Source organism: Tasmannia lanceolata, unplaced genomic scaffold, assembly GCF_043159265.1.
Source record: "Tasmannia lanceolata isolate RefF3 unplaced genomic scaffold, GAP_Taslan_0.1 ptg000003l, whole genome shotgun sequence".
In the NCBI taxonomy this organism is placed as follows: domain Eukaryota; kingdom Viridiplantae; phylum Streptophyta; class Magnoliopsida; order Canellales; family Winteraceae; genus Tasmannia; species Tasmannia lanceolata.
Window position 1 is genome coordinate 19,575,178 of NW_027518680.1, and position 26,688 is coordinate 19,601,865.

Here is a 26,688-nt window from a genome sequence, read left to right on the forward strand (position 1 = left end):
AAATATACGGAAAAAATGTAACTAAATATGAAAATGACTGAAAAGATGGAAGCCTCGTCCTGACTTGACTTTATGAAATGATTGGGTATTTATTGCCCAACATGAATGCCGAGAATACCCGTAAGGAAAATAAAAAATGCCAATGAAAAAAGAACTGTGCTAGGCTGTAGGACATGAATTGAAATAATGTAAAAGTGAGGATGACTTTAACCCTTGATTCACGCTTTATTTATAGTTTTAAGGATTTACGTTAACTGCTATGGAAAACACCCTTTCTTTCTTTTTTTATGATAATGACACACCCAAACGTGGCCCACTATATTTGCACGCACACTCCCAATTCTAGGAGTTGTGCACGGCAACAGATTTTGCGTGGTCGTTATGTGCACGGCAACAGATATTTGCACTCCTCTTCTTATTTAAATAAAATTCCTACTTTGTCCCTGATTAATTGGACTTTACTCAATTTCCCCTTTTTATTTGTGTGTTTTCTAAGCTAGGGTATTTAATAAGGTTTAATCACTTAATTAAGATGCAACCACAGCCCTTACACAGTGTTTATGAGCATGGTAAAAATAATAATGATAATACGAGGGCCATTCACATACATTGTATTTTCAACTGATTAAACTGTTTGGGTAAATTTCAAACAGTCATCAGTGGCATCTGTGGAGCTACTATCACTCGCAGCAAAGTACCACACAATTTGTTCCTTCACCAATGAGTCCCAAAGGTGACGACTGTTCATCCTTGACTCCCCAACTCGGCAAACAGTATAAAGAGTCAACTTAACCAAATCAACGAAGGAATTCCCAAAATACTCAAAACTTGGAAAAACATGAAGGAATTACCAAAGAAGCCCGAGAAGCAGAAAAGAAACCCACAACTTCCTCTCAATTTAGGAGAGAGAGGGAGAGATACTCTTAAACGATTTGGTACCTCAAATGCCCACCTTATGTTTCACACCCGCAAGCCAATTAAGCCATTGTGTAGTACAATCGGCCCTGGTCACATACCAAATAGAGGTTTCATCCTCTCAATCAAGGGCTACAAAATCATTAGTCCAAAATTTATTTTTTCCAGAAACCAATGGTACCAAGTCACACAACAGTTTTAGGGTAACATAATTTTTGAGCTCCCATTGTCTCCAAATCATTTCTGAAATAAAATAGCATGAGAGATTTTCAGTCCTGCAACCCATAAAATCCTGATGAGTTTTGAGGGGGGTCAATCAAATACATACGAGATTAGACATTCACTTATAAACTTAAGTTTAAGCATTTGATATCTGTGTTCATTGATCACTTCACAATACATCCAAGATAGTGATAAATGGATGACAACATAGTTTCAAAAAATTAGTATTTTCCTTTTGTACAGTTATCCTTTCTTTGGCATGGCAGCAAGCCTGGTATACATCCTTGCCATGGATTGGTATCCCCTAACATCCCCAGACCGCAGAAGATTGCCTGCAGAAAGCAAAAATTACACAACAACATTGCAAGAATCAAAGCAATAAGAAAAATAAGTGCAGAACATCCTGTAAAGGATACTGCCCCTTTTAGTTTAACTAAGACACACTGAATCATTCAACTCATTTTTTGTTGATATTACCATGTTTTATTTACTTTGAAAGAAAATATTGACAAATGAACATCAATTAGGCCCCGTTTCTTTCAACATAAAATGGGCGTAAAACAAATTTTACGCTCATTTTCACTTAAAATGGATGTAAAATTTGTTTTACGCCCATTTTATGTCAAAAGAAACAGAGCCTTAGTTCCTATTTGGATTGGAAGAATAAGTATTTCTGGCAGAATTTTCCTGGTAAATTTTGTTCTATCCACGATGTAGAGGGAAATGATATGGTTATGGTATATTGAGAGGCATATTATCATAAATTGAAGGTCCCTCTAGAAAAAATTGAACCACACTGGAAAAAGTTACCTTTTTCAGGTGTAACCAAACAGTTTTTTTTTTTTTTGAATGGTGGGTGTAACCAAACAGTTGAAAAATATATAATTTTGAAAAAAAAAAAAAATATATATATATATATATATATATATATATTTTTATTTTTATTTTTTTTATTTTATTTTATTTTTTTTTTTCCAAAAAAATCTTGCAATCCAAAGAGGGCCTTAATGAAAAGTTATTTCTATTAAATAAATGGCTTTGTCTCTGAAAGGCTTCTCACAAAAGTTAATGACACTAGATATGCACAGAGAGATCTCAGTTGCTGGATTTGAGAGTTTAAGATCCAGGGAACAAAAAAAATCGAATAACTATCAAATTAAAATATTTTAGTTAATACATAATATTTTACTAACGAAGAGACAAATTAAAATATCAGCATTCTGACTGGTAATGAAGTATGCATTTTATATGAGGAACTACAGTCGATGCCATGCTCGAGCTCAGATAAGCTTATCTGAGCTCAAACACTCATGTGGGCCCACATTTTTTGGGTGATCCAAACCATTCATTTGAAAGGCCCTTACATGGATAGGGTGCCTACAAAAAATCAGGTCCGTAGGATCATCCTAACCTTTCCATTTGTGGTGGGAAAATTGGGCAGATCTGTGGAGAAACAGTCTGTCCATTTTTAAGAAAACCTACTTACCTGAATCACAGTTAAGAGGGCTATCAGGTTCCGGATGGGCCATCAAAGCAATTATGGCCCTGCAAACAGATTGTAGTGTCCAAGCAGGGCTCCAAGCATTCTTCAAGATATCTAAGCATATCTCCCCCGTCTGTTTAACACAAAAGTATTCAGTTTTAGTTTCAAACAGTCAACGTTATCTAAGTTCTTCTCATTGATTACCAAGAATGGCGCTAAGAAAGGAAAAGGAAAGAGTTGAATGGTCGAAGTTTTTTTTTTTTTTTTGGGATGAAATATCACTTATTAAGAACGAAAAGAAGCTCCACAACAGAATATTAACGGCCAGAGGCTGCCCAATGAATTATTCCGATCTACAAACACCACTCTTTGCAAGTCTATCAGCAAGGTCATTTGCCTTCCTAGGTACATGACTAAAAGAAATTTCTCTATCCCTACATCTGTGCACAACTTCATCAATATAAGTCACAAGTCTCCAAGGTCCTTTGCCGTCCTTTTTAGCCGACGAGAGACCGTGGGGCTGCATATTGACCAAGAGACGCAGGAAGGAAAGCTCATGGGTGAGCATTCGAAAGTGAAACATAAAGTATTACCTACACATAGTTGCATGAATCTTTTTTTTTTTTGAATGGTCATAGTTGCATAGTTGAGGGCGAGCCTTGGCACAACAGAAAGGTTGCTCCATTGTGACCTGGTGGTCACGGGTTCAAGTCACAGGAACAGCCTCTCTGCAAAGCAAGGGTGAGGGTGCGTACATCTAGCCCTCTGATGCAGGAGCAGCTCCATCCGATCCTCCAGATCAACGGTCATTGATCTGGAGGATCGGATGGAGATGCTCCTGCATCACCCTCCCCAGACCCCGCAATGACGGGAGCCTCATGCACTGGGCCGCCCTTTCATAGTTGCATAGTTGCATGAATCTTCTGCCAAGACGTTGGTCCTCTTTCCTAAACAGATCCAGAGGTAAATTGATTATATAAAAAAAAATCAACTCTGGTAAACTACCGATTCATCTGGTGTCTACAATATATGATTCATTTACTACCGATTTTACAAGATCGAAAATTGATAAACGTTCAAAAAATTGATAGACACAATGTCACATTCAGTAAAGATTTATGATACATGTATAGGATGTATGTGTACAAGCCTGCCCCACAGATGTATTGGAAATGATACCTTGGGACGGATGTAAAGGCCGGTTCTCGTGTTAGGCTTCGTCATGCTCAACTTTCTGAAGAGGCTAGGGAGCTTGACAAAAAGCTCAGGCGTTCAACAAGGAGAAAAATGGTGCCGCCCTGCAGCCAAGGCAAAAGGCCGGGAGGATACGAGATCAGAAAATGAACCTAATGGCGCAGATCTCAGACTTTGCTTTTCGGTGAAAAAAAAAGATGACTTGCTTTTCCCACTGTTCTTGGATTCCAATCTCCTAATTGACGTGTTGCCAAATGTGTTCCAAGTGCAGACCTACGTGCATGCCACAAGCATTTGGGATCCCTTGTCCCTTGCCTTACCAGGCCTAGGCGCACACCTGATTATAATATGACCCAAGAACATGAGGTGGCTCCTAAAGCAACGCACACTTGGTTCATTTTGGTATTTCCCACCCATTACAAGTGGGAATGGGTAAGGTACGTAAACAAATCCCAACAATGACAAGTCTCCTTGAAAGGGCTCAAATAGAATCAAAATCACATCTTTGGGGAAAATTCCGTTTCCCTCAGATTTACAAGACCCACTTAGATTTTCACAAAGATTCAAAGATTTTGAATTCTTCAGCCAAGGTAGTTTCATACAACAGATTATAAATCAGGAAAATAAGCCCTCTAGTCAATAATAATAAAATGTTTAATCGGGTCTATCAACAAATCAGGTCTATGAAATAAACTCCCTAACTATGGTCCAAGGAAATCTAAAAAGGGTAACTGAATAAGGGTAGGAATATGTGTAGGGAATAAGGTTAAGGGAGAATGATGGTAGAATGATGGTAGGCTTAAAGGAGGAAAATTAATAGGCGGTAATGAAAATAAAATTGTAAGAACAATTCTTCAGGGCATCGGCCTTGGTCGTCTAGATATCGAGCCTCCGAGAGAAGAAAGAGATGTTGCTCACTTGCTAAAGATATGAGGAGGGGTTGATTAGGCAAGACAAGGAGAAATGACGGAAAGAAGAGTCAAAATCAAGAAAGAGCAAGATTTGAGAGCTATGTTGTATCAGTATGGACACGCATGTCGAAATCCGACACGGGTTCAGATTCAGCAAACCTTAAGAAGGGCGATTCGTGGATTCGCCAAAATATTTTAATCAATTTTCAAATTTTATTTTTTATATAATAATATGAATATAATAAGTAATATTTTGAAAATTTTAATAGGTTTAGCAGATTTTATTTTATTTTACTTTTTATTTTTGCTATTAGGATGGGTAAAACTCAAAACATGCAGTAATTGTAAAGTTGTGGTTGTAGTTTTCAGGAAAAAAAAAGAAAATAAAAGAGGTTTAGAAGTGTCTTAGAGAATCCTGAAGTATTGGAATCCGAGACGTGTCAGACACGAATTATTCGCCCATTTAGAAGAATCCGTGTAACATGTTTTGAGAGACTCAAGATCATGAAAAGAAAGGAAGATCAAGATCAAGATCAAGGAAAGAAAATAAAAAACAATGGGAAGAATAGATACGGGAGTATGAGGGAAAGATTTATAAACCCAACCGGGAAGGGTGAAAAGGTGACCAGGAAAACAGTTTATAAACCCAACCGGGATGATTGAGTGAAAAGGGGAGATAATGAATGTAGGATGTAAGAAGGAAGAATTAAAAACGCGGATGCGGTGCAGAATGCGGCCAAAGGAAATCCTAGTCGACGCAGTCGAGTACTCGGTTGATGCAGCTGAGTATTTGTTTGACGCGGTCATAATTCAGGAGAGTCAAAGGAGCTTTTATTAACTCTGTAGGGCAAAATGCGGAAAGCGATGGTAAAAGGGAGTTGACTTGGGGGAGTCCTGACGCGGGGGAGTTTTAAAACTATGAGTGAAATAGTAGAAGAGGGAAAGTGGGAAAGGGAAAAGGGAAAAGGAGGAAAAGATGGTGGAGATCGAGTGGGAATAGAGGGGGAGAAAGAATTGACCGAGAAAAATAGTGGTAGAGAGAGATAGAGGAAGAAGAGGGAAGCTATTCCACGTTTTCTAAGAGTTCCCACGGCTTTCTTCCCTTTCGGCCTTTACATGGGCTGAGGGATTTTGCACTTACAAAAAATAGTAACTCTACACTACTAAAACTAGTAAATATATACTAACTGAAAAAAGTAAGCCTGTATTTTTAATGAGTGACGTGTGGGCTTTGGCTAAGTTGAGGTAGGCCTAGGGAAAAAGGTGAGGAAGATGGGTCATGGGAAAAAAAGGTATGGTGGCCATGGGAAAAAAAGGTACGGTGCACCATAGTTGATTTGGACATCGCCCACATCTAGACTAAATAAAAATGACAATGATCTAAATAAAATGCTAATAAAAGAAAATACTATATGTCCAATAGTTCAACAAGGAAAAAAATAAATCTAATGGCGGCTAAGATGATTGAATCACATCAGTGTCCCCCATGTGGGGAAGAACTAGATTCCGTCGAATAGAAGTTGGCCATATGCTGAAACACATCATCATGAAGTCATCGTGTTGCACTGCATCCATGCACGAGCAATCAATCAGTAAACGCCCTCGCCAGCATACGAGCTATCTTCAGTAAAATCCATGGCACATCTCTATCATTCGGACATCCATATCGTAAACTCCAAAAGGTAATGAAGCAATGATGGGAAGCACTGGCATATCTCCAAGGCCTGTATGATGAGTGAATCCAATTGTGAACCAATCACATCGGAATAGTGTGGCCACAAGAACTCCCATGCTCTAGCAGTGATCTCCCTAATGTTGATTAGTGATCACCTCATTACTCTCAATACTCATCGCAATATCTCTACACCTCTCAGTGAACCGCCTCAATATAGTGGACAGAGCACCGGCCTCAGCAATGGGCTTCCCAGGACAAGATAAAGATGTGGAACGCTATTACCACAAATGAACTCAAAGGAATGGGGAATGGAGCCTGGAACTTGTGGCTTTGATAGCACTTTGATGCGAACCTGGCTTTGATACCAAATTGATGCCTCGCCCACTTCTCCCTCTCCAGCTAGTATGGTGTGGAATTCTCTTACTCCCTATCATGCTTGTGCTTTTCTGCTAGACCGCCTATTTGGACAAGATCCTTGTGGTTGACCATTAGAGTATAAGAGGATCATTATTAGCAAATATTGTATGTGTTGTTCAGCGAAGGAGTCAATGTACCATCTCTTCATCCATTGCAGATTTGTCAGGAAGACTTGGTTCTTTGAGAAATTATATGATGAAATGGCGTACAAACACGTACTCGGTACTCACCATCCCATGACCATCCTTGATATTTGATCCAACAGAAGCTCACTTGTGAACCTTGATATTTGATCCAACAGCAGCTCACTTGTGAAGCTGCTGTTGGATCAAATATCAAGGGTGGTACTTCCATCGTACCACCTTTACGTGTTTGTACGCCCTTTCATTATATAATTTCTCCTGGTTCTTCATTCATAGTTTATTCAGGGAGTTTTGGGCTTTCCCAAATTATATTACGGATCTTGTCGAGGCTCGTCTTTTGCGTCATGGCCCATCAGGGGTAGACTAACTTTGAATAGGTGTTAGAATTCAACATGTGCTCTCCTATGTGGTTCGATGGGCAGTCGATCTTCCTGAGTTCAGAGGTTTATCAAAGTCTCCCGTTCGCTTCTCATGGGATGTGATTAGTTTGAGCATGGTGCACTCTGATTGTGGGACGCCCAGGTGAACTCCTCCTAGTCATGTGTTCATTAAGCTGAACTTTGATGGCAATAGCTTAGGAAACTCGAGTTCTGTTAGCATTGGTGGCCTCCTTTGCAATCCTTATGGGCTTATTCTGGTCCAGTAATTGAGACTGAATTGAATATGACAGAGGTCCTAGTGCTTTTGGGAGGGATTTGTCTTGTGGACTCCTCCCTCCTTGACACCCTGGTGGAAGGAGACTCGCTCAAACTCATTCATTGGGTGTACGATGGGAAGGGTTTCCACAAAGATTTGTCAATGCTATGAAAAGATCATGGATATGATGGAGAGGCATGTGGCATCTTATTGGTATGTCCTCCACTCGACTAATAGTGAGGTCGATCGCTGGCTCGATCCGGGGTGGAGAGTGGAGTTTGAGGTGTTTGATCACGTTTCCCCTTTGGGGATCTACTGTATCTTTTGCTTCTGTTTGGGAGCCATGAATGGTTGCTCCTGGGTTGGTTTTTATTTTCACAACTAAGAAAGCTTCACCATTCAGGTGGCGTTGAATCTTTTGCCCATGTCGAAACATGTCTAGAACATGTGCCTGGAGATAAGTTGTGATGATTGTATGCTCTTTATAATTCTAGCAGAAACTTTTAGGCTTTTGTTTTCTAGGTTTATGTATTCAAATATTATATATTTTTAATATTTCAATCAGTTTTGAATGATCAAGTCGGCAAATTTATCATCTTAGAGTGTTGTGCACCCTCTATGTAGCTGGCACCAACATACATGTCCATATCCATATTGCATAGAGAAACAAATTATCAATAACATTATAAGTAAAGATACCAATATTCCATGGTTTAATGTATTTCAATTTCTGTCTTTATCAGTTTTAATGTCTGATTATTATGCGGCTCTATTTGGTTGCAGGTATTTATCTCGTAGATTAGTGGTGTAAGTAAGTGCGTGAGCCTTGGCGCAATGGTAAGGTTGCTCCATTGTGACCTGGTGGTCATGGGTTCGAGTCACGGAAACAGCCTCTCTGAAAAGCAGGGTTAATGCTGCGTATATCTAGCCCTCACCAGACCCCGCAATGGCGGGAGCCTCGTGCACTAGGCCGCCCTTTTATTAGTGGTGTAAGTAGTCAGCAGGGAGGGGACAAGCATTGTATTTACCTAGAACTTACCTCGTATAATAATGGTAAGGAAGTAGTGTTCGGTTGTCAACCTCGTAGAGTTGTGGTAGGGGGTGTCATTATATATATATATATATATATATATATATATATATATATATATATATATATATAGAGAGAGAGAGAGAGAGAGAGAGAGAGAGCTTCATTATGGAGAAATCCAAGCAAAATTCCATCTTTGTGGTTTTTGGTTTGGATTTCATGGGGAGGGGACAAGGGTGACACATCGCCAGACATGGAATGATTAACCAGGACACATCCCTAGTAGCCTCCAAGGATTTCAATGCTATATTGGCATCCGAACACGGAGTTTTGCTGATATGGCACGCAAATGCCAAGAAAAACCCCTAAGCCATCTCCTTGAAATGTATTTTAGTCTTTTCTTGATGTAATTTTTCTTTTCTTTGTATTTCTGTGGACCATCTCGGTTCCATTCTTTCAATATATTGCCATTTCAAAAAAAAAAAAAAAAAATTGTGCAACCAAACACACCCTAAATAAACTAAATCAATCAATACAATTTTTCCCTCATTTTCCCTGTTGCTCACTACAGTTGCTTAGCTGAGAAGTTAAAAAATTCAAGATTAACAATATATTCAAAAGGAAAGAGAAATCATGCACACCTTAAAATGCACGTTAGGATGGAATATTTTTGTCAAGAACCGCACTTGAGGAGGCAGCAAAGGATACTGCTCTGGAATAGCAAATGCTAGCTGAAATACACCACCTTCGTAAGGAGTTTCTGACGGTCCCTAGATACAAAAGAAGCCCACCATAAGTCCCAAAGTAACATGATGACTTGGATCCCTCCGCAAATAACAAAGCTTACCTTGATAAGGGCAGTCCACTTAAATATGTTAGAATCATCACACATCAATTGGATATCTGAATCCGCTCCTTTCTCTCGTTGAACCTCTTTGTACTCCTTGAAAAGTCTCGCCCTTGATGCCTGTACATGAAACATAATCAATTCTCAAATAAAACCAAAACATCAGGTAATGGCATTTTTTCAGTATGTATATTAGTAGGAACTAAGCACATTAAATCACACTGAAAGACAAAAGTGATTTGGATTTTGAAGAGGAGACTCATCCTCTGATTCAAATGCAACCCGAGAAGAACCAAATGGTATAACAAATTGGTGTTGAGTTTAGGAAGCATAGGCAGACCAATGGAACAAATGACAGCCTAGATTGTTCAATGACAATAAAATTGTCAAGACAAAGCTAACCAGGTCTCTCTTTTTTCCCTTTGGTTGGTGATATTTCATTGTCAAGATGTTAACTATTGTGTACAAGGAACTTGACTTGCATTTTTGCAACTTTCTTTCAGATATATTTTCTGAGCACCAGAAAAAGGAACGATAATTCAAAGGAAAGACAATAAACCAAAAACAAGCCCACAACCAAGTATCAATTTTTTATCTTGCAATCTGAAATGCCTCAAATTAGAAGGACCCAGAGCCAAGATTTTGTCACATGACAAAAGTAACTTTGCTTGCTTGTCGCCCACCTCGTAACCCACATAGAACAGACTAAAAGATCATTTTTTGCTTGTCTAATACAACTTTAACCTCTGTTACACATGGCATAGATAGCTGATGGCTGCAGCAAGGCTAAATCACCAAATGCTTGTCCACATACATCAACCATTTTCATCTAGCCAGAATCAACTGAAGCACATATAGTCAGAATTGGACAGAAAGCATGCAAATAACACATCCTACCTTCCCAAAACCAAACTTTTTATTGTAAGTTTCATAATGAATCATGAGATGAACATAAAGAACCAAAGGCAAAGTGACCACAGCCAATCCCAAGCTACCGGTACCCATTTTCCTTTTCTTTTTCTTTTTGAAAGGTAACAGTAATTTCATTAAAGAAAACAGAATTTACAAAACAGAGTCTACCACAGACAAGTGTCCAGGCCTTATTAAAACTCACACACAAATCCAATCCTTGCGCATAATCAATCAATCAGGAATGACTTTCCTATCTTTAACTCCATTGTTGGACTCGAAATTTTACAAAGAGGGCATACTAGTAAAATCCCTTATTAAATAAGAAGAGAGAGAAAAGGAGTGGTTACGCATTATGTTATTTCTTAAAGTAAAAAGGATAAACATAAAAGTTAAATAAAAAATGAGCTCATGACTAAGGGAAAAGAAATCCCTAAATTTTAGGGAGCAAAATAACTCTCGCAGAAGGAAGAGATGACTGATCCACTTTTCAAAAATGATGAAGTTACGTAACTCCCTACAAAAGAGGAAGTGGAAATCGTGAAGTTGAGAGATAAGGGGTGAGGTCGCAGTTGCCTAACCACTTCAAAAGAATTCTATAAATAGAGGGAAGATCCTTCAACAAAGAATCGGATCTTCGGAGGACAAAAAGCTACGCGAAAGAAGAAACAGAAGAAAGAGAAGGAGAAAGGTGAAAAAAGATTTGGCTAACAGTTTCTTGTTCTTTCTTTCTTTCTTTTGCAGATTTTCTTCGGGGCAGAAGATCTTTCGCTTTCATGAGAAAGATGAAGAAAATCCCTTTAGAGTCTCTTCTAGGGACTGTCTAAAGGTCCCTTTAGGATCTCCTCCCAGAGACTCCCTAAAGAGAGAAGATCTTTCTCTTCCGGGAGGAAGATGATAAATATGGCAGTTTTCTCCCAAAAGATAAAGACGGTGGTTTCCCCAAAAGAAAGAAGACCTTTTCTCTTTCATGAGAAGGATGAAGAAAATTCCTCTAGAATCTCTTCCCAGAAACTCTTTTAAGGTCCCTTCAGGATCTCTTCCCAGAGACTCCCTAAAAGGAGAAGGCCTTTCTCTTCCGGGAGAAAGTTGATAAAGACGGCGGTTTTCCCCCAAAAGATAAAGACGACGATTTCCCCAAAAGAAAGAAGACATTTCTCCTTCGGGAGAAGAAGAAAATCCCTTTAGAATATCTTTCCAGAGACTCTCTAAAGGGCCCTTCAGGATCTCTTCCCAGTGACTTCTTAAAGGGAGAAGACCCTTTCTCTTGGAGGAAAAAGACGATAAAGATGACGCCTCCTCAAATGAAAATGAAGAAAGTTTGAGAAGATGAAGAAAGTCCCCAAGGCTAACAAAAATCAACTCTTTCTGGAGGATAATTAATTAAAAGTTGTATTTAGATAGGGAACCGAGAGGAAAATTTGATCTCAATGCATTTTATGTGTATGATTATCTTTTTCATGCATGTGAAATTTGTTGCGAAATGGAAGGATTTGAGGTATTTTCATCATTTAATCTCCACTTTTTGCTGAATCTCTAACGGATTTGAGGTATTTTCATCATTTAATCTTTGTCAGAACTCAAGAAATTTCTTGTATGTTGTATTGATTTGATTCTTTTTGATTTGTGGATGTCTAGAAGTTCCATTCTCTTTGAGATTGTTCTTTTAGATGATTCCTAAATTTTGATATGAATCAGAGTTCATATTTTAGCCTTCGCATGTAAATTAGAGCACATGATATTAGTTAATTCACATTGATAATAGCAGCCCTCATATATTTTAGGAATTTTATCACTGGTGTCTTGGCTGAGGATTGCATATAAAAATAGCAGGGAATCAACCACTCCACACTTATTCTCTTCGTTTCTTTCGGCATATGCATTTGTTGATTAAAATTGTGTACAAGCTAATTGCCAAAGAAAATGTCATTCTCCGAATGATTTTAAGCTCAAAAATTTGAAAGCTTTGTGTCATTTGGAAGTGCTCTTCATCAGTCATTATATGTGCGTTGATTCGTGCTGAAACTCAAGCCAAGTTGGAAGCTGTCATAGCAGCATTACCTCCATTACAAAAGGGGAAATTTCTGTCACAAACAAAAGAAAATTCTAGATTCTAATGGGATGTTAAGATCAGGGATAGGTTTTTGAAAAGGTTCTTTGATTTAGCATAATGTTTTCCAAAAGGGTTGCCACCTCAGTGATGCTCTAACCTGACAGCAGCCACTGATTGGCCTTAATGGATTTGATTCTTCTCTCTGGTTTTGTACTGCCACCTTGAGCCAAGAGTATTTGGAGCTGCCACACACGGTGCTGCTACCTTCAGTAAATCTGAGCTCTTAAAGTTTCTCCATGGGCTAATAATGCTATTCAATGCTTCCTTCCATTTTTCTTGTTGGGAATTAACATCGACATAACCATGTTTGATCTCCACACCTATTTATCTTATCTCTTCTAAGGGCCATTATTTTTTCTTGTTTATTTTTCTTTGGGAAATGTAATAATCTTGGTTAGCGGCTGTTAAGAAATCAAACAAGATAAGGTAGTGTAATTGTAGGACTGTGTTTACAAAAGTATTATTTCCATGGAATAGTTACAAAGGATTGATTTCTATATCACTGTATTTTGGTAAGGGCACTACTGTGCGTTCTCCCATTCATGCTATTGATTTTCATGGTCATTTGGTCGCATTGTAGAGATATCAGCTCCTATTTTGTATGGCTCAAGAACATGATTTAGTCCCGGTTTATCTTGCACAATTTAGCCCATGATATGTGTTTATAAAATCAGCCCTGCTACTTGCAATTCAACCATGGTCATGCTCCCTATTTTTGGCACAATTCAGCCATGGTTATGCTCCCTGTTTTGGCACAAATCAGCCCATGAGTCAGTCCCTTCATTTGTATTTCAGCTCTGTTTTCATGCTACAAAGTCAGCCCATTTTCTATTACATTTAGAGAGTCCCAACAGTTTTTATCACTTATCACAACGAAACCATTTAATATACAATCTGAGATCAATGGTCATAACTTGAAATAAAAACCAATGGTTTATTTATTATTGCGCCATGCTGAGTTATGGTAGTTCATCTTCATTATGATGTCATAGTTTATTTCCATTGTACCTGAAATGAAAGCTAATGTAGTTTAGTGTCATTGTGCTGAATTGAAAGCTCTTACAGGTCATGTTCATTGTGAGCTCTTGTACGTCATTTACATTGTGCTAATTTGAGAGCTTTTGTGGCCCATTTATGTGTGTTGAAGTGTTAGTTGGAAATGGTTATGTTACTTCATAATCTGCATGTTCTACTAGTAGTTCTTTTCTAGAATCATTTAGAAGTTGATGGCATTACCAGTTTATTTGTCTTAGATTTATTTGAAATGACATAATTGTGTAAAATCTTTTGGTGTATGGAATAGTAGTAGCTTGCAATGTGGAAAATTTGTACAAGATCAGTCATCTCATAGTCATACACAGAATTTAGATGCCCGTTTCCTTTACCTTGAATCTGGATAGATTTTTTTTATATACTTGGTTTGTATTTGGATATAACTGTGTTAATGGCATACAAATAGATAGTTTTCCAGCTTGTGGTCATGACGTAGTTTTTCAATTCTCATTTTATTTCTCAAGGAATCAATGCATTCATTGATGTATATCATCAGTCATATTAACCTAACATGTTCACTTTAATCTGAGATTACTCATTTCAAAATTCTGAACACTTGATGAGTCGGCTCACCTTTTTTATTTTTTCTATAGTCATAGCAATTATTAGAGAGCTATGAAAGTATTGGAGATTACATTATTCATAACAAGAAATAACTTGAGATGGTGTTGTTGATAGATCACCATGTTATTCATATTCATCAAGAATTATTCATATATAGGGACTATGGATATGTTTCAGTTATGTGCATGCCTTGTTATTTCAGCTAAGGAACCATAACATGTTTGAAAGAAAAGAAAAATTGGAGTTAATTTTTTATCATATATTAATTCAATATTTTACAGAGCATGCAAGTTCATTGTTTAGGAAAAGAAGGTATAAATGGCATGTTGTTGTGAACAAGAGGAAATAATTACAAAGTGTGGCTATTAGTTTCATGAATCTGTAACTTTGAAATCTTTTGTATTAGTATTCTGCATTATATGCTCTCTGCATGAAGATTCTATAGTAATTATGTATTCTGCGAATTGTCCTTTGAGGAAGATGGAAATCATCTTAATATTGTGATTTGGCTGAAGTTGTGGAGGCAGGGCAATGATGGAGATAGTCGGAGCCTCTCCTTTAGAGAGACAAGTGGTGTCTCTATAGAAAAAGCCTATCTCAGGGGACTTGCTTAGTCCAAGTAGGGTTCCCCTCTCTATTTAGTAGACTTCTCTAGTCTTTTAGAAGCCGTTAGATGGTAGTTTCTCTTCCTCATTTAAAAGGTATTGTGGTCTTATTAGCGAGTTCCATTCTAGGAGACACGCTTTGTCTCGTTAGGCGGCTCTCCTCTGAGAGCGAGCCTCGTTGTTTAGGGCCTAGCCTCGGGGAGGTTACTTTGATCTTAATAGATAGTTAACCCATAGGAAACACACACTGTCTCATTAGAATTTAGTTACATCTTTGAGGAGACAAGCACTGTCTCGCTGGAAGGTCGTACCTTCTTAAGGGGACAGGCTTTGTCTCGATAGTGAGTTGCTCTTTTAGGAGGCTTATTCGGCCTCATGTTAAAGGTCCCTCTTCTTTTGGAGCGAGTCTTTGACTCGTTTGTCCTTTTAGTAGTTTCATTAGAGAATCTTTGACTCGTTTGTCGTTTTGGTGGCTTTATTAGAGAGTCTTTGACTCATTCATCCTCCTTTTGGAAGCATAATTAGAGAGTCTTTGACTCATTTGTCTTTTAGGTGCTATTATTAGAGAGTCTTTGACTCGTTCATCTTTTGTTGGTATTATTAGAGAGTCTTTGACTCATTTACCTTCGCTTTTGATAGTTTTATTAGTTGGGAGTTTCTCCTTAGTGTTGTCGTCGTTCTTCTTTATTAGAGACTAGCACAGTCTCATTAGAGCTTTGCCTCCTGAGGTCCTTTCATTTCCTTGCCTTTGGCATTAGATTACCAGGTTTAGGGGTTTCCCCTGTTAGCCCTAGGGTGTTGCTTTGTGTATTCCCTTAGGTCTTTGACCAAAAGGGTGAAAACCTTTAAAAATCCAAAAAACATTGGAAAAGCTTTAAAATCTAAAAATCATTGAAATATTTAAAACTCAAAAACATTAGAAATTTAAAACATAAAAAATATTTGAAAACCTTAAAAAAAAAATCTAAAATGTTGAGTGTTTTAGAAGTAGTAATTAGGAGAGTTCGTTTCTAACTACGTTGGCTTGATCCTCTCTCACGAGGTACGTAGTGCAGCTTGGGATCTTTATCCCAAGTCCAGTCAAACTTTTGTAAATAGTATTTTAAACCTTTTTCAAAAACCTTTAAAACCTTGTTTTCAAAATATCTTCCTCTAGAGTTAGAAGTTTCTCCTAGATAGAGAGTTTTAGAGTTAGGAGTTTCTTCTTGATAGGTTGTTTGATTGTTTGTTTGTTGTGTGCTTGTTTTAGAGTTAGGGGTCTGTCCTAGAGTTATAGGAGCGCCTCCGTCCGATCAGTTGGCGATCCACATCACCGACTGATGACTAGAATAGGATGCGTTAGTCCGCCCTTTGTTTTCCTTAGAAAACACAGCCTAGTTATACATAGGTTGTAGGAACCACCTGCATTAGCTTAGGGCTAACATGCATTTAGTTAGAGCATATAGGGTGTCCTGAAATCTACATTTCACTGGAATTTAAATAATAACTCATAAAGCTTTAATAACTAGTCCGATCTTTTAGATCGAGTTTAGGATAGAGGTCTAGGTGTCTTAGGCATCATAGCTTAGAATAGACGCGAAGAACTACGTTGCTCTGATTCTCGTGGAGGCGAGAATACGTAGGCTTCTTTGGATGAACATCAGACTATCCAAGGACTCGGGCTAAATCGTTTAGAGTCTTAAGATTTGTTGTTTTATTATATATTTTGTTGTGTTTTATTACTTTCTTGTACTGATCTTATACCTTTAGCTGTAGCTTGCATGTGTATGTCCACCAGAACTTAGACACCAGTTAGGCTTGTCACTCATAACTTAGTTGTGATAAGTGACACATCTTCTATTTTATTTTGTGTGTGCTTATTATTTTATCCCCGAGTCATGCATGATTAGGTAGACGTCTTCTTGGGGATATTTCGTTCCCATTTCATATGATTTTCGCCCGAAACTCTTCAAGGTTTATGATAAATGGCATAGGAGACCAAGTGCTTGCACTCGGACGAATTGGGAGTGCTCTTCGGACCTTCTCCATTTGTAATCAGGCACGAGCCCATATGTATTTCTGGTTATCCATTGCACAAAGGATTTGATTTTGGGGTTCCATGGCCTATCCATGGATGGCGACTCTGAGTTATTTTAGGTACGTCATGGTTTGGGGATTTATCCTTAGATCAAGAGGTATCTAGTTTGTATCGTCACTCGTGCTATGCTATGAGGGTGGCAACCGTTTCGAGAGTTCCTTGGCAGAGCTCTCTTTCACGTGGATGACCCAAAGGCTGTTGGGGGACTCGTTCCCTCATCGTATCTCGGATGGGGGTCCACAGGGACTTCATCTTTTCAAACTTTCTTCATTTTCATTTGGGGAGGCGTCATCTTTATCGTCTTTCTCCTCCAAGAGAAAGGTCTTCTCCCTTTAAGTAGTCTCTGGGAAGAGATCCTGAAGGGGCCTTTAGAGAGTCTCTGGAAAGATATTCTAAAGGGATTTTCTTCCTTCTCCCGAAGGAGAAAGGTCTTCTTTCTTTTGAGGAAACCACCGTCTTTATCAACTTTCTCCCCGAAAAGAAAGGCCTTCTCCATTTAAGGAGTCTTTAGGAAAAGATCCTAAAGAGACCTTTAGAAAGTCCCTGGAAGAGACTATAAATGAATTTTCTTCATCCTTCTCATGAAAGAAAAAGGTATTCTTTCTTTTGGGAAAACTGCCGTCTTTATCTTTTGGGAGGAAACCACCATCTTTATCATCTTCCTCCTGGAAGAGAAAAGTCTTCTCCCTTTAGGGAATCTCTGGGAAGAGATCCTAAAAGGACCTTTAAAAAGTCTCTGGAAGAGACTCTAAAGAGATTTTCTTCATCCTTCTCATGAAAGAGAAAGACATTGTACATGAAGAAAGCCTAATTCAGTTATCATGCGAGCCCTACAAACATAGTATTGCAATATTTTGTTTTCTGATCAAGATCGTATAATTCAAGCTACTGATTGCTACCATTCATTGTGACATTACAATATTAGATATTACCTACATAGATTACATTAATTCAAGTTAAGGAGATGATGTTCTACTCGATGCCAAATAAAATGCATTTCCGTAACTTAAAAAGAGTAATAAAACCATCTAAAGTATGTAGTCACCGACCTGCATACTCATTGCTGCTAGTGATTCTTCAAAGTTTGAAACTGGAAATTGGACTCCAAACTGCATAGAGAATAAGTGATAAAATCTAGGGGTTATCAAATAATTTAATACCATGTATCAGTTCAAACAGCACATTGGACAAAATAGACAATTAAACAAGGGAATATCACCCTATTGTTAAGCAATTCATAAATGAAGCATAAATTTGTAGTGTTTTTTTTTTTGGTAGGTAAGCTGGGGTTGAACCCCCAACCTCTAAGTCAAAGAAGAAGGCCTTGACCATTGAGCTAGAGGCTCAATCCCTAAATAAATTTGTAGGGTTGAAACTACACAATCGCATCATCAACATGCCCAAGCCTCAAAAGGCTAAAACAGTAAACTAAAGGCCAAAAACCAAACAGAAAAGTTAAACAAGCTATATATGTTGAAGTCTTGAAGATAGCCGAATCATGAGACTAGAGCATTTTGGTCATTTGATTGCATGCATAAATAACAATGTAAACATTATGTTTTGAATTTTAAAGAAGCATAGAACTGAGTTTAGACTCCACTCTCTTCTCTTCTCTATTCCATACTTGCATCGGTGATCATCTTAAGAAATTTTTTACATGGCACCAAAGCTTTGAGATCTCGGAGATCAAGATCCTAGGTCTTTCAACACCATCAAGGTACTTCTTGTCATGCATTCTTCTCATCTCTGCATTTTCCCTTCTTAGAATTCCTATCAATTACTTCTATCCTTTTTCACCCAACATTCACATCAAAACATTAGTTTATCACTTTTCCACTTTTAAATTCCCTTTTTCATCTTTTGATTCAAAAGGGCTCAAAACCTTGGGGTTATTCTCCAAATCCACAAACACCAAGGTTTCTTCCTTTTTCCTTCACTCAAATCCCACAAACGTCTTAGTTGCTTACTGAATCATCACTTAAGTCTTTCTTTTAAAAAATAAAAAGGGACCATCTATTCTCACTAAGTTGGAAAAATTTAGCACACAATTTGACTTGTGAATGTTAGCACCCTTGTCTTCCAAAGAAAAACCCATGAAAATTTCCCCCAAATCCTACAAAAATCTCAAATCCAATCCATTTGTTCTGATCAGATCAGTCCACCCCAATCCTGCGCACCTCATTCTTTGGATTTCACATGTATCCCTCTTCTGTTTGACATTATTTTCCATACCTTCCTCCACTTTTTCTCCACACTGTTTTTGAACCACATTTCTTAGATTTCTTGTTTCTTCCTATCTCTTCATTTTCTTGTTTCTTCTTTCCTATCTCTTCAGCATGGATCCTCTTCATTTTCTTGCCTCACAAAACTCTTCATTCTCCTATACCATGTTTTCTCAATTAGTTAGCATCAAACTTCTACATGACAACTTCCTTCTCTCAAAGGACAAATCCCTCCAATGATGCTTGATATGCAAAAGGCCAACTTCTAGTTGTGTCAATTAATTCCACCCTTTCTCCTGAGGTTCTTGCCCAGGTGCTCGAGGTTACCTCTGCTAGAGAGCTTTGGAGGGCTTTATGCTCATTCTCTTCAGAGCAATATGAAGTTATGAACCTTATATTTTTTTTTTTGAATGGCCACATGAACCTCATATTATGCAGCTTTGGGATGCTCTAAAACAGTATAAAGAGCAAAATGTCCATACAAGAATAATTCAGGAAAATGAAGAACCTCTTTGATCAGTTCGCAGTCATTCAGCATCCGATTGATGATAGTCGGATACTAACAAAGCCCGATACACTCTGCAGGTGATAATGACTACTTAACCTTCACCATTTCCCTTATGGCCAAGACTACTTTTCCGATGTCTGGCGAGCTCCAGTTTCTTCTTTTCCAACTTTAGGACATGATGTCTGCTATTAAGTCATCGGGGAGCTCATCTAAGTGTTCCACAACCCACACTACTTATGACACCTTTAAGATACTTTACTCGTCCAAGAACAACTCCTCTAGACAAGGGCATGTTAGAGGCTATTGAAGTGGTTATTTTCAGCATCAGCATCAGCCCCCTTATCAACACTATCTACCAGAATACAACAACAACCTGTATTTCAAGGTCCACAATTTAATGCTTATCCTACCAGACGAGCACAAGATGGATCAGTTCGTGCTCAAGTTGGACTACTTCCTACTCTGCATCAACAATTTTATACTAGTCCAATCCAAGCACTCCCGCCTTTGTGCTGCCCCACTGACTCATGAAAACTAAGGTTGTCAAATTTATGATGTTGTAACCATACAGTGGGGGATTGCTACCATAGATATGATCTCCAACCATCAAAATGATCCTGTGAAACTACCAAAGACTCCAAAAGCTTAAGCCGTTGGAGCTGGCGTTCTTTAATCTTTTTTACTTTAACACTCCCCCTCACGTGAATGATCCTGTGAAACTACCAAAGACTCCAAAAGCTTAAGCCGTTGGAGCTGGCGTTCTTTAATCTTTTTAGGGTTGGCTTACATGTGGCACATGTGGCCCCTCTTTTGGGTTGGCCATTACATGTGGATTTTTTATATCAAGGAGTTTTGAACCGAGGACCTTTGCTCTGACACCATGTGAAACTACCAAAGACTCCAAAAGCTTAAGCCGTTGGAGCTGGTGATCTTTAATCTTCTATACTTTAACAGATCCCTATGGGAGATCTATCTCCGACTTCACATCTGAGATTTCATCGTTTATAAATACCAGTGCCATCCGTCATCATAGTGACAATGATTCAGGTAGCATGTTCTCTATTTGACCTTTGTCTGGTTCTTCACATAGCATTATGGGGAATCGATCATCCACTCCCATCACCCATGTCAATACTCAAACCATTTCATCTTCCTCTAGTTAACTTAGCGTTAATGTGTACGGTGTCCCTAGTATTCAGCGCAAGTTGGGTCCACCCATGTGCGTACTCAATCCATTTCATCTTCCTCTAGTTCATTTAGCATTCATAATGTGTATGCAATCATTAGTTTTTATTTTTGAATGGCAATCTCTAGTATTCAGAGCAAGCATCTTTTCATTTCCTAGTTTTTGTCTCAATTTAGTTGTCATTTGATCTTTACTCCTACTTGTGGTCTTGTGACGGAACTGCAAAAAAAGATGCTCCTCATTTGATGTGTTGCTCATGACAACTTCGAAATGATTATACATGTTACCCTTATATTTATTTCCTTCGCAAAAAATCTGATATCTTATGTACTTTTTCTTCATTTCATATACTTATTTATGAGCACTACGGCATACGTAACTTACATCTACGAAATGGTGGTGAGGGTGATTACACCTCCTAGGACTTTCGAGCATTTTGCCTCACACATGGAATCCACCGGTGGCTTTCATGTTCTTACACACTATCGCAAGACGATGACGCTGAACGGAAGGTTAGGCATATTATAAGGGTCGGGCTGTTTTTGTTATTTTAGTTTGAGGCTCCAAAGCATCTCTAAACTGAGGCATTCCACATTGTAGTGCATGTTATCAACATGCTCCCGTCTAACACTCTTGGTCAAGCATCACCGAATAAGGTAATTACCGGGACAGACCCAGATTGTTCTTCTCTTTGACCGCAGGGATCTATTCGTTGTGTCCATGTACAATCTTCCTCTCAGAAGGCATTCTCCCCTGCGGCTATCACATGTATTTTTTGGGGATATAGTGATCACCTTAAGGGCTATCGATACTATTCATTATCATCGCACAATATCATAATTTTCTATCGATACTATTCATTATCATCGCACAATATCATAATTTTACAGCTACGACCCATTGAACATCAACCGTCAGATTAAGGGGGGATATCTTGTGACACAGCATATCTATCCAAGCCTACTTGTGTAGATATTGTTATTTTAGCCCATGCTCCCATGGCTATACCCACTACTTCCATCCATTCTGTAGCACCGTATGAGTGACACTATATACGTTAAAAACATAGGCAAGTTTAGAAAGATCTAACCGCTCTGGCTACAACATAAACAGAAGAGCCAGGGACATTCGGTGGGGCAATTTCCAATGATAACAGGATCAAAGACGTGAAAAAAAGGGGCACTGTACAAGGCAAGGTTGGTTGCTAAGGGATGTAACCAAAGACAAGGACTTGACTATGGTGGGACATTCAATCCAGTAGTCAAGAGTATGATGGAGAGACTTGTCCTTGCTCTAGCAAATACTTTTAGTTGGACTCTTAGCCAAATGGATGAGAGGTATGCTTTTCTTCATGGTTACAGAAGTAGTAAGTCTCATGACTCCCTTTTTATTAAACACTCCCATTTTTTCATAGTTTTGCTATTAATCTATGTGGATGATATAATCGTAACAGGGAGTGTTTACGACCATTTTTACGTCAAAAGAAATGGAGCCTTATAGGCTATCTAATCTCGTGGAGTAGCAAAAAGCAAACGATTGTCACCAGATAAAGTGCAAAGGTGTCCACTACGACAAAGCTTACATAGTTGAGACATCTCCCACAAGATTTACATTTGAGACAAGGGACACATGTTCTTTACTTCAATAATAAAAGTTCCATCCAATTATCTCAAAACTCGGTATTCTATTCTCAGACAAAATACATTGAGACATAAGAAGGTAGAAGATGGTGAAATTCATCTCAATTCCCAAATAAGTATCTAGTAAAAAGCAATTGGAATATGTATTCACAAAGGGTCTCATAGCTGATCAGCATCATTATTTAATTAACAAGCTAAACATGATACCATTCAAAAAAAAAAAAAAAAACAAGCTAAACATGATCCATAGAGCACATCATCTTGAGGGTGGATTGTTGAATATAGTCAAATTATGAGACTAGGTGATTTTGCTCATTTGACCACATGCTATATAAATAATATTGTAAACCGTATTTTTGAATTTCAATGAAACATGGATTTGAGTTTGGACCGCCACTCTCTTCTCCTCTTCTATATTCTACATCTTTATAGGTGATCATCTTTAAGGGTCTGTTTGGCTGCCACATGCCTGGCATCCTCAAGAATGTGCTAAGTAGAAAAATGCTTTTTCTGTAACTTCTATGGTATTTGGTAGCCAATTTAGCATCACAATTCCAAGAGACTACTAGACAAGATTCAAAGGTAATCAAAGGTAATAATTGCTTGTCTAGTGACGTGCACCCATGTTCTTTACTTATACCATCCATGCTATCCTCCTAAAAAAAAAGGAAGAATTTTTTTTATTATTAGTGAAAAAATAGGAGGAATTTGTCAAGTAGAATTTTGCTTTTTCTATTTTTCTCTCTTTCTCTCTCTTCCCTCTATCACACCGTGAAGCTTTGGGAGAAGGTAACTAAGCATAGACTAAGAAAAGAGACTAAAGTGTCAGAGAATCAGTTTGGCTTCATGCCCGGACAATCAACTATGGAAGCTATCTTCTTGATTAGGCGGTTAATGGAGAGATTTAAAGAAAGTAAAAAGGACCTTCATATGGTTTTCAACTTTTCATTGATTTGGAGAATACGTATGATAGGGTTCCCAAGAGTGTTATGTGGTGGGTCCTTAAAATGAAAAAAGTGTTTACTAAATATGTTGATGGGATTAAGGATATGTACGATGGAGCAGTAACTAGTGTCAGAACCACGGATGGCACATCTAGTGAGTTTCCAATTACAATAGGACTGCACCAAGGATCAGCTCTAAGCCCTTATCTTTTTACGCTAGTTATGGATGAGCTTACGGAGGATATCCAGGATGAGGTGGTGTACGTTATTTGCAAATGACATAGTATTAATCGACGAAACCAAAGCAGGAGTAAATGCTAAGTTAGAGTTATGGAGAACTACTTTGGAATCCAAAGGTTTTAGACTGAATAGGACTAAGACAGAGTATATGGAGTGCAACTTAAGTAATGTAAGGAGTCGGGACGAAGATGTAGTAAATGTGACTGGACAGGAGGTACCTAAGAGGGATATCTTTCGCTATCTTGGTTCAATTCTACACAAGGAAGGAGAGATTGAAGAGGATGTTAACCATAGAATAAGAGCAGGTTGATTGAAGTGGAAGCTTGCCTCAGGAGTTTTGTGCGACGGTAAAATCCCTACCAAGTTGAAGGGAAACTTTTCTAAGACAGATGTGACGCCAACCATGCTGTAAGACTCAGAATGTTGGACCACCAAGAAGCAGCATGTGCATAAGATGAGTGTAGAGGAGATGGGAATGCTTAGATGGATGTGTGGCCACACAAGGTTAGGTAGAATTAAAAATGAAGACATTCGTAAAAAGGTGGGGGTGGCACCAATTGAGGAGAAGATGAGAGAGCGTCGCTTAAGATGGTTTGGACATATCCAACGTAGGCCTTTGGATGCTCCAATGAGAAGAGACGACTCGTGCCAAGTTGATGGAGTAAAAAGAGGTAGGGGCAGACTGAAAACAACTTGGGTAGAAACAGTGAGGAAAGACTTGATAGCTACGAACATAATAGAGAACATGACCTTGGATAGTATAGAATGGAAGAAAATGATCCACGTAGAAGAACCCAACTAGAGCCAGGATTAGAGCCGGGTAGATTACTTTCACCTTCTTCAGGAAATTTTTCTAAAGGATTCATTTAGCCGACCCCAAGTAGTTTGAGACAAAGGCTTTGTTGAGTTGAGTTGAGTCTCTCTCTTCCCTCTCTCTCCCTTCTCTTTCTATATATTGGTAACTACACCCTCTCCCATTAGTTTTATGAGATTGGCAACCAAACACTACTTATCACTATTCTACCCGGTAAATCCTAAGTAGATCAAACATTACAAATGTTTGTCTCCTCCATATTGACTACTTATACCACTAATCTACAAGGTAACTATCTGCATCCAAACAGACCCTAAGAGACTCCTTACAAAAACATAGGGTTTGGTGATCATCACAGTTTAATCATTAAACTCGGGTGTGCAAAACAACTATAAAAATTCCATGGCAACATAGGTATTATGTGGGTGGTGGGGGAATAATTTTATGTGCAAAAAGAATATACCTAATTTTTCAATGAATCAAAATTAAATCAGCAATAGAAATTTATACAGATTTATTTTGAAGGATTAAAACAACAAAGACAAATCAACGTAAGGACTAAAGAGAGGAGAAAAGAACGAGAGAGAAATCTGACCTGAAATGCCAAGAATGCAACGAGGCGTTTGTTTCTGAGAAGCATCCCTTATTCAATAAGTGCTACTTATATCGGCACTACAATTTTTTGATAACTACACTAAATCATTTTGTCTTTTAATCTATAAGCATTTGTCAAATAGTATAGTGCAGATCCTAAAAAGCATCAGAAGCCCGTTAATAAAGAAAAGACACTGTGAGTTCGTGCGCTTATCAGAAATCATGGTAGTGCCAATATCAGTTTTCATAAAATGTGGACCTTTTTCGTCTTAAAATCAGTTTGGTGCTTATCAGAGAAAACAAAAGGATCGGTTTGGTGGCTCGCGGGACTTCTCCAAATGGCGCTCCATCTATTGCCACCATGTTTATGTTCAGGGGCGTCGATGGGCCGGATTCAGGTCCGACCCACCGAAGTCCAGGTCACATTCCGGACCCTACTCTGTGCGCATCCAAATTGGGTAACCCCTATCATTCTGATACTGTATTCGATATTTGAATCTACGTCCATTCGGATTGGATTGTCCAGCGGATCTTGCGAGATCCACATAATTATGACAACTCATAGTAAGTAGAAGGGAAATGTTATCAGCACTTCTGTATTTTGATGAGGGCACTCCTCACTTTGTTAAACGTATGGTATGACCCGCACCATAGGATGATCCAGACCATCCATTAGATGGGCCACAGCCTAAATAGGTTGTGCCCGAAAAATCATTTCCACAGGTTGATCGTAATCCTCCGATATGACGGTTTGGATCATCCTATAGTGCAGGCCATACCGTACTTTTAATAAAGTGAGGAGTGCCCTCATCAAAATACAGTAGTGCTGAAAACATTTCCCGAAGTAGAAATGTAAGTAGATAATATGTCAACAAAAATATATGTTGTGAATTAAGCCCCCATGAAATTGGGTAAAAGGTGACAACAATCACATACTCAGTTAAGCACATAAAATATGTCCTAGTACTATATTTCTACATTTTTTTGTAATAAATTTCCTGCTTGTGTAAATTTTGAGGACCGACCATGAGGCCACGTTCGGATACTGACAGGATTTAGATTTGGAATACTCACATTTGGATACCCACAAGATTTAGATTTGGACAACTCACATTTGCAGTTTGGATCAGGTCCTTAGATTTCCAAATCAGCTACAAGAGTGAAAAAATCAGATTTGCAAATCTGTTCTCCAAGGCATTATTTGAAAAATAATATTTGTGGCAATTGCCTTTACCCTCGTTGTTCCTTGGCCTTGCTGCTGCAGCAGCCAAACCTCTCTCTCTCATACAACATGAGCACGAGGATGATTGATGTATTTTGTATCAAACACTCAAATCCAAATCCAAATACAAAAGCATGAGGTATCCAAATGTGGCCTAAAGGATATTGAATTATTTGTAGTTCAATTTTGAATTACAGGTAATATAAAGCTATAATGGATATTTGTGATTAGCTAGGCAATTTTGTGGAAAGCCCTTTTGCAGCTTACTTTTGCACCGAGAGAACGGCTACAGTGCACAGACTCATTTTTTTTAGCAGATTCTGTCCTATTCATTTAATTCATCGGAGGTGGATGTTTTCTCTTGCAGGAGTCAAGCGAGAAATCGCTTTCCACAGCACTGCCTAGCAAATCCCTTGATATATTTCCGTCCTATATTTAGAGTATACTTGTGAGAACTGAGAATTATAATACTCTTGATAATCTATCGAAAAAAATGTAAAATCAAGAGGCCAAAGCAGCTGCAT

The 26,688-nt window shown here is 38.4% G+C and overlaps 1 protein-coding gene across 1 annotated transcript; it reads right to left on the reverse strand.

Annotated features, from left to right (window-relative positions):
* Window positions 1-1,058: 1,058 nt before the first annotated feature.
* Window positions 1,059-25,030, reverse strand: LOC143853454 (protein PEROXIN-4). Its single transcript, XM_077363232.1, has 6 exons — window positions 24,944-25,030; window positions 17,844-17,903; window positions 9,474-9,593; window positions 9,268-9,396; window positions 2,624-2,753; window positions 1,059-1,469 (listed from the first exon to the last, which is right to left on the reverse strand). Exons 1-6 carry the CDS (start codon window positions 24,986-24,988, stop codon window positions 1,381-1,383), a joined length of 573 nt encoding a protein of 190 aa, XP_077219347.1. The 5' UTR covers window positions 24,989-25,030; the 3' UTR covers window positions 1,059-1,380.
* Between the last annotated feature and the right edge of the window lie 1,658 nt (window positions 25,031-26,688).

Coding starts and splice junctions, on each gene's coding strand:
- LOC143853454 (XM_077363232.1), bottom strand. CDS start 24,988: ATGCTTCTCAGAAACAAACGCCTCGTTGCATTCTTGGCATTTCAG. Junction 17,904..24,943: donor TTGCATTCTTGGCATTTCAG/GTCAGATTTCTC, acceptor TTCTCTATGCAG/TTTGGAGTCCAATTTCCAGT. Junction 1,470..2,623: donor CCCTCTTAACTGTGATTCAG/GTAAGTAGGTTT, acceptor TGCTTTCTGCAG/GCAATCTTCTGCGGTCTGGG.